This window comes from Poromitra crassiceps, assembly GCF_964638095.1.
Source record: "Poromitra crassiceps genome assembly, chromosome: 15".
Lineage (NCBI taxonomy): Eukaryota > Metazoa > Chordata > Actinopteri > Beryciformes > Melamphaidae > Poromitra > Poromitra crassiceps.
The window spans coordinates 29,025,149-29,034,333 of NC_139634.1; the positions used below are offsets into that span (position 1 = coordinate 29,025,149).

Below are 9,185 nucleotides of genomic sequence, written 5' to 3' on the forward strand. Positions count from 1 at the left end.
GCTGCAAACGCTGGTAATTAAAGTGTCTTGACAAGTTAGTGTCCCTTTCATTGAGCTACAATTAAGTGAAATTATGTGCAAAGGGCAGAGTTTCATTTAACCATGAACATTATGTAATGTGCGAGTTAGTAAAAGTAAAAAGTGCAATTCAGAAAACGATGGCTTCCGGGATATTAACGACAATAGTAGTAGTTATATTAGCTTGCTCGTACATTCACGGGATTTATGAAATCACAAGTCATCAAAAATCAATGTCATCCATTCTATACAAGAGTAATTTACACATACTATTATACAGCACATTAACCCAGAGAGAGGGGGGGAAAGCCTCTGGGAAGCCTCTCTATGGAGGAACCATTTCTAACATGCAAACGATAATCAAACGGTGCAATATCAATCATCAATTTGTTTTGGTACTTGATTCAGTCATTGGTGTCAAAAACGGGAGACAGTGACAAAAATCACTGTTGGGTGGTTGCTGAGGGAAAATGTTAAAGGGCTAGTTCGGATTTTTTCATGGGGGGGTTGTATGAGGTACTTGCCGACAGTCAAGTGTACTACATGCAGGAGAATGCAGCCGGCACGGTCCCAGTTTGGAGAAATGGAGACCGGCCGCGTCAGGCAAGTAGAGCTGTCTGCTGAGTGTGAATGGGGTCACAAGCAAAGAGCAGACAGCTCTACTTGCCCGATGCGGCCGGTTTCCATTTCTCCAAACTGGGATCGCGCCGGCTGCATTCTGCTGCATGTAGTACACTGACACTGTCAAGTAGCTCATACAACCGCACATAAAAAAAATCCAAACTATCCCTTCAAACTCTGTACAAGAAGTAAGCGGAGGTTACCATACGAAACGGAAAGATTGCCGAACAAAAACAAAATAAGAAATTTGTGATGCCTTTAAAGCACTGAGGGGCACGGACACAGCTGGAAGGGGGGTTTGGGAAGGTGGTATTGCAAGAAGGGTTGCAGCAAAGGTGAGAGGCAGAAGCAGCTGGGTTGGATTATACAGACTGGTAGCCAGTGCGGCTCTTCCTCCGGCCAATCAGGTAAGAGATAAGCACAAGGATGATTAGGAAGCTGAGAGCCACACCCACTGCAATGGGCACCAGAAAGCTCAAATCAGAGTCCAGGAAGCATTCCTCAGCTGACAGAGAGAGGGGAGACAGAGACAGCGGGTTAATGATTTAGTTAAATTAAAGTCAAAGAGGAGTAAAGAAATTTAGTCGACAAAGGGTCACAAAAGCTTAGTGTCATAAGGAAAGCAGGAAGACAGGAGTTCAGAAACCACACGTCGACAATGACCACATTTCTAAAAGGAGAAAAAGTCATGCTGTATAGTGAAACAGATCTGCAGTGTCGTCAATCAGTGTTTCCCACAGGATTTAGTGAGACAGTGATTGGTGGACCTCAGACCCTCTAGGGGGGTCCGGGGGCAGGGTCCCCCTGCATATATATATATATATTTTAAGTTAAATGCATCAATCTGGTGCACTTTAAGAGCAAAATTAATAAATTAGACAATGGTGGGACAAATTAAACTATGGTGGACCACCATAGTCTAGGTAATTAAGTGGCAACACTGCGTCAATATAATTAGGTGAAAAGGGTCATTCATCATTCTTAAGACACAATTAGGAAATCACTTAAGCAGATATTACTGCTGTTGTCTCATATATTATATTCAGGCAGAACGGTGCAAGGAATTTCAGAGTATAGCCAGGGAGTTGACAGTGAATACTACACGGAAACATCAATACACAACAGCATTGGTAATTTTCACCATTAGGCAAGGATAGCGCCCAAGCTGGCATTAATTAATACACCAACTACCCTCAGTCTCATCGAAAGGCAGATTCAGCTAGAAAGACTCATAGCCACTGGCCATGTTTCTCTTTCTTCCAATGAAATAGGCCAGTAGCACAATAACAATGAGAACAAGCAGGGCAACTCCAACAGCTATGGGAACAATGAAGCTCTCAGCAGGTGCATCAGCCTGGCAATCCTCAGCTAGATGAGAATGAAGAGAGCAGAGGTGAAGGCGTTACAGGTTGAACAGAAGGGAAACATCTGGGGTTAATGCATGGACAAGTAATATGGAATCTAAGTTAAATACATGCAACTCACTATGGTTGGAAATTAACAGTTGGGAAGAAAAACAAACATTTACTCAAGCATCCAGGACCAACAGCATACTTTATTTCCATAATCTTAAAATATTAAAATGGTCCAGTCAAACACAGTTTTCAATTCCATTTATTACAGCTAAAAGCCTAAGAGAATGGAAATCAAATCAGCAGTCATCTGTATCCACAAAACAGAATGATTGATCTTTAAGAAGATGGGCTTGCAGCACAAATTCCCTTTGCTTAAAGTAAGTAATGTACTAAACTACTAAGGGTGGGGGGTCAATTATGAACCAAATCATACACATTTATGAATAGATTGTTGAACATGTGCATTACTGAATTTAGAAAACTGAAAAGTATCACTGTGCAAGGCAGTGTCATGATGATGAACTTGTTCTTTAAGTAATGAAAACAGGCGCAGATAAACCTTCATAGTGGTGCTGCAAAGCCATCTTCAGAATAAGGCAACTCAATTTGTACAAAGCTGACAAATACATAACATAATCAGAAGCAAAATCAAAGATCATTTGTGATATAGAGCCATCATACACACATACAACATCTGGGGAAACTGACTTAATAGTTTGATCATTCTCATGTTCAATGTTGAGTCCTGCTGGCCTTGCTCCAGCCCTTTCTCCCACATGTGACAGTTTTGGAACAAGGCTAAAAGCAGTCTCTACGGAATAAAGCAACAATACACAGCAACTACCAAGCGTCCCATTGGCTTTCTAACATTATAAAAATACACATTCTGTGAACAGCCTCCCTTCCTGACACTCGATTAGAGCAACCTGCACATGTTCACTTAACATCGCCTGATCCAACTGCCAGCCTGCAGCAACGGCTCGGTCTATACAAAGGTGAGACAATGCAACACAGTTTCAAATGCATGCCAAACTTAAAGAGTGCCTTAGTGCATTTACATGGAAAACTCAATCTGCAAAACGCCTGCACTGAAAGTAAATATCTACAACAACACAACAGAAGTATCCCTTTTCTAACACCTAATGCCAAAATATATTCTGTGAAGACAAAACAATTGACCTTTCTTTTCTGGTTTGTGAGTGTCATCCTCTAACTTTACCTGGTGAAAGTGGAAGTAGTGATCACACATGGTGAATCACGGACCTTTTTCTATATTCGGATTGCACATTCTGAAAATGACTGGAGTCATGCCAAATAGTAAATACTACCTTAAGTTGACAAAGCCCTTCAAAAACAACAAGGACAGTTTGTCGTCCTCCCAATGCTTCTCCTGCTCTACAGGGAAAACATGGACTAAAGCATTTCCTTTGAAACCTAACAATTCCAAATGGAGAGCAAAAGCAGTGAACCTGCATCCTTGTTAGTATGGGTTTCTGTGCCCAAAGAAAGCTGCTCAACCATCTTCCTTTGATTTGTGAAGAAAATGCTGTTCCACCGATATACGCTGGTGCCAATAATTACGGGGATGAAAAAGTCAAACCATAAAAGAGAGGTAGAGGCTAAAATGTGCACAAAATATTAAATAATGACAAAAGCAAACAAAAAGGAATGCCTGCGGGATGGAGCAAGTGCATGATCTGTTGCAACAACGAAGCCGCAGCCCTTCTGTTTTGAAAGAGTTTTTTTTAGATGCAAGTGTGATACCTGCATCAGTCTGAAGATGCTAGAATATGAAACATGCGTTTAGGCCCAGTGGGCAGATTCAATAGACTTTGGCCCAAGTCATTAATGTGGGGGGTGGGGCTGGTGGATCTTGCACTTGCTCGTTAACAAAAAACAAAAACAAAATAAAAATTGGGGAGGGGGGGGGGGGGTGCCAGACATCCAGAAAACAAACAAAAAGGGAACACAAAGAAATGGGGTAGACAAGTTTGGTCCTTGAGAATAACGACACCAAATCCTTTATTTGTGCATGGGGTTTAACTCTTGATATGATCGCAAGAGTTAAAAATACTTTTAAGGTAACGGCAATTCAAGTATTTAATTCCCAAATAGTATATATACTGTATATCCATTTTGAAAAATTTCAGTCAATATTCTATCCTCAAATCCTCCCCCCCTCCCAAAGAAAATTGTCTCCAGAAAACTGATACCTTTAATAGTAAGCGATAATACAGTATGCCTCAGCTTTTTGCAAAAGGCAGAGATCTTGTTTTAGAATCACACTCTTGGATTGTATGTAATTTGCTGATTACACAATTGCACATAAACCCCCCCCAAGGACCAGACATGGGAACCCTATGAGATTTAGGGATCGGGTGCACACTGGATTTAAAGGGTCTGATATCCAACATAGGTCTTTCTCCGACCAATCACATAAGCAATCACTACAATGAGAATCAAGCCAGCCAGAGCAGCGCCAACAATGATTGGGATTAAGATGCTGGTGTCATCCATTGAACATTCATGGGCTGCAGATAGAGAGAGAATCAATCAACAAGTGGAACAATAGTTTGGTTATCAGAAACACATTGAGAGATGACATTGAAGCAGCATGCCAGGATCACCCATTCTTTAACATCTTCTAAAACATGTTGGGCCGTCCATCAACTGCGCTAGCCACAGTTAGTTACCTTCCATTCATTTCAAGCAGTGTGACATAGCATTATGTTCAAACTATCCCTTGCAAATCTAAACTAACTCTTATTAAACTGACTTTAGGCAGACTTTCTTTCCAGGTAAAATCTTCATTTCAGGAAGGGAAAGTTTTGATTTGTTCTGAAGCCTGGAAAGAGACTACACCAATTTCTATAAAGAGGGATTAAGTCCTCGACCTTCTCACACTAGAACAAAAAATGTTCAATTGAAAAATAAATGCATACAAATTTCACACTCAAGATGCTGTAACTTTTAGTTGGGACTCCAAACTCCAAACATTATACGGTATGAAACATAGGCTACACATAGAGAATTTGTTTTTAACCTGCTCTTTGCGTTCTTGTATGGAAATTTTTTGTGGTTTCTAAAAAGGTTTCTGAAGAGTAGCGTGGATTTTGTTTTACTTCTTTGATAACAAAAATCACCTTCCTCATGACAAACTCCGGTAGTGTTCCCCAGACTATTCCCATATGAAACCGTTTGGTTAGGTAAGGAGGAACCTACCTGTACTGAAATTGCCCTTGTTGACTTCAAAGGGCTGTACTCGCAGGTCAAAGGTGTAGATGGAGAGCATTTTGGTGATGTTGTAGTTCTGCTGCTTGTTACACATGTAGGAGCTTCCCACTGCCGCCTCCCACAGATTCAGGGTGTCGTTTCCACTAGTAAACACCACACCTGCAAGGAGTGTACAGGGGTAAAGACAACTCAGAATGAGTGTGCTTTTCAGCGGCGTGCCTTGTGTAAGGATGACTGGGATGCTACTAATTATTACTTGAATTGATGACGACTGTCACGTGCAGAGCATGGAGGTGGAATTTCTTTGCCGCCTGTTGACAAATACAAGTAAAACAGAGATAAATGCTTGTTCCTCGCAAATCCTGCTTACCCCTGGGCTAGTATGCCAAATTAACCATGGACAGGAAGAAATGGCAGCACCTTGTGGTGGTAGTCAGTATAGTAAGTAAATATATTAGGGCTGCCTGTAACTAATGATTATTTTCGTCATCGATTAATCTGTCGATTATTTTCTCGATTAATCGATTACGGTAGTTGTTTGGTCTATAAAAATGACGGATCAGTGGTGCAAAAATGACAATCAGTATTTCTAAAAGCCCAATATGACTTCATCAAATGTCTTGTTTTGTCCACAACCCAAAGGTATTCAGTTTACTGCCATAGAGGAGTAAAGAACCCAGAAAATATTCACATTTAAGAAGCTTGGATCAGATAATTTTTACCTTTAAAAAAATAAATAAAATCATAATAATAATAATAATAATAATAATATAAAAACTTTAAATGATTATCAAAATAGTTGTCGATTAATTTTCTGTCGATCAACTAATTGATTAATCCTTCATTCAATATATCCTGTGTTAATAGAAGTTGATGATTAATACACAATGAGAATCACAGTCTTATCCAGTAGCACACCGAGTTAATGTCACCAGGCATATGTTTAAATCCAATGCGGATAAAATCATGCTCTTGTTTTGTTGAGAAGACTTACACTGATGAAGAGGAGCGTGACGTTGATTGTGCGGGAGGTCAACACCAGGTCACTGCTGTTGGCTCCACAGGATCCAGTGACATTTGTCCCATTGGGCTCGAAGTTCATCTCCTGATATTTCTATGTCCGGGGAAAATAAGCAGCAACAACTTAGCTGACCACATTTTCCTTTGCTCAGTTCATTATGTAATCAAAACTAAGTGCCTGACAACCTTAAAGCATTACAATTCCGTTTGTGAGCATACCCCTCCTTGTTGGAAACCAATTCGCAGGCCAAAGTCAACCAACAGACAGGCTGTGCGGTTCTTCTCATCTGGTTTGATGGAGTAATTCCCGATGGTGGGTTTGGAGAGGCTGGGGGTCGGGGTGGTGGGTTGTATAGTGGGAGTGGAGTTGGTGGCAGGTGCTGCAGTGGTGCCATTGGTGACATGAGTGGTGGGCGCAGCAGTGGTCGCGGGTAGATCAGCAGCACACGAGGTAACTGTGGAGAGAGAACAAACACTCAGTATAAATAGGAGCGATATTAAAGCATGGATTAGATATGATGTGGCACCTGGTACTTACTATTCTCACTCTTACTGCCATTGCTGACAAACGCCTGTATAAGTGCATTCCACAGTGTCTGATTGACAGCATCAGCCTGGAATATCTCTTTACTCTTGCAAGAATAACAGGTGTCCACGCCAACATTTGTAATGTGAGGCGTCACAGTCACAGACAGGGTTTCTAAAAGAAAATCAAAATCAAAAGCATCAGAAATAATCATGGCATAAACTATTACAATGCATTTCAGCCATTTGTATAATATCATTGGTAAGGTTTTGTAGTCACCATTTGACATGGCCTTTGGAAAGAAGGTTGAGTCACTGAGATTGTAGGCAAAAACGATGGTGTCTGCCTGGTAGGTTTTGTCCTTCTGGGTGAACGCCACAGTCCAGGAGTGTCCTGTGCCAAAATTCAGCTTGAGTGTTGAGCTTCCATTATCACAGTGACTCCCTTCTGTGGTGACTCGACTGGTGTCAGGAAGTGCAAACGTAGCCGTTTCAGTCTGAAACGAGACAAGAGCAGAGCTTTGTTTGACTTGATTGTGTAAGTTTGGTGTTAAAACTAATCTTGACAGACCTCAAGGAAAAAGATGTGCTTCGCAGAAGATAAGACTGCTTTCTCAAGTACCATCTTAATCTATCAAATACATCTGCCAACCTGAAAGTGAAGGACAGCGTACAAAAGGCTGTAGTTCTTTAACTGGTCATCTGATGTGACCGAGTAAAAAAAACCACTAATTAAAGCTGACCTTAACCCCACAGGCATGTCAATTCACACAAAACATCAATCTGATGACTTCTAGATATGTATCAAGCTCACTGCATCTAATCCACTAAAGGCAGTGATTCCCAAAGACTGGGTCGATTTTATTTGGATCAGCAAATAAATTCGCAGAAATTCTTCCATAGTCTGTTATAGGGCTGTGCGATTAATCGATTTTGAATCGTAATCGAATTAATTAGTTAGGACGATGTTAAAAAAATGAAAATCGTAAAATCTTTTTTTTTTTTTTTAATTTAATTTTAATTTTCACTTTAACTAGGGTAAGTACGTTACGCGGGGCGGCTCTCTCTCATGTACGCATGCTGCTACTTGTGTAAAGTCTCTCTAGAGGCTGTGATACTGGCTACTAAAAACAGCAGCACAATGGACTTATTTCAACACCTCCGACCAAAAAGCAGCTTGTTGCACTGCAGGCTGTAGCCTACAAGATAACGATTGCCACAACACACTCACGCGCGCACACGAACACAGACATTATCACCGGACGATGAAACGTTGCCAGTTCACATAATAACAAAACAACACGTGAGGCCACCGAGTACTGATAGATTGGCTGTATTCATGGCTGCCTCAGCTGACTCACCTGTCCCTGTGTGTCTGAATTTCCCGCTAACTGCTATCGCAGTTCCACGCATTCCTGTTGTGACTTTGTGTTATTCTAGTACAGATATAACTCCGAGCACGGGTGGTCGCTTAGACACTAATATAATTATCTCACGGAGGAACACGCAAATCCACCAGTGTCAAGTTAGCAAGCAACAGCCAGGAAGTTAAGCATAGCAGCGGCAAGCTAAAACAGGAAGTTGAGTTGTTCTACCTTCAGAGTAAAAGCGTAAATTGTCAATTATGGAAAAAAGGGGGGAAAAGAGCTCTGCAGGGCAACAAATGTTTAGAGAAGTATAATAGTATAATAAATCGAAATCGAAATCGAAAATCGAGTTTTGAGAGAAAAAATCGTCAATTTTAGTTTTAGGCAAAATCGCACAGCCCTAGTCTGTTATTTAAAATCTTAAATATCGGTTTGTTTTACTGATGAGAGGAAAAGATTAGGTTAATGCTGCCTAAATGCACTTAATTTGTCTCATTTATAAAGTATTTAAAACGTGTATACTATTTTACTGACGAGAGGAAAATGACAGCCTTAAATCCGCAGAAATGCAATTATTTTGTCTCATTTATAAAGTATTTCTGTTTCCAATAACACATGCATAAAACAAAATTGTGATTTTTCAAACTTATATCTCTATAAATTGGCTGGTTTATGTGGTAGAAATCCTTAATTACCCGGTACCTATGCCATTAAAACATATTTCTTGGATTTCATTTGCACTCTCTTCTGTCTGTGGGAAATAATGTGGTTTCTTGCTGAGAAAACACTTTAAGTCTTCCCAGATAGATAAGCACCAAGAACCTTCTGGCCCGATGGATCAATAAATGTTCCTCATGTATCTATCATTGTAACATGTTCGAATAACAACTCCACTTTTCAATTGTTTTAATCATTATCGGACCTTCGCACCTCAGCAATGTTCCAGTATAAAGACTTGCCTTTTCTGCTCCTATCATTTTGATGAAGCGATTTGTGCCATTGTTTAGACAATTAAATATAAGACCACTCTTTCCTTAAGTCTGTT

General features: G+C 40.4%; 1 protein-coding gene across 1 annotated transcript in view; it reads right to left on the reverse strand.

Annotated features, from left to right (window-relative positions):
- Positions 1-990: 990 nt before the first annotated feature.
- lamp2 (lysosomal-associated membrane protein 2) overlaps positions 991-9,185 on the reverse strand; it is a gene marked incomplete at its 5' end in the record, with an annotated part of 10,111 nt that continues 1,916 nt past the window's right edge. The window contains 7 exons of the mRNA XM_083651836.1: positions 991-2,007; positions 5,217-5,387; positions 5,485-5,539; positions 6,223-6,342; positions 6,468-6,703; positions 6,787-6,948; positions 7,054-7,270. Coding sequence (XP_083507962.1) covers positions 1,859-2,007; positions 5,217-5,387; positions 5,485-5,539; positions 6,223-6,342; positions 6,468-6,703; positions 6,787-6,948; positions 7,054-7,270 — 1,110 coding nt within the window. The 3' untranslated portion in view covers positions 991-1,858. The remainder of the gene's footprint in view (positions 2,008-5,216; positions 5,388-5,484; positions 5,540-6,222; positions 6,343-6,467; positions 6,704-6,786; positions 6,949-7,053; positions 7,271-9,185) is intronic.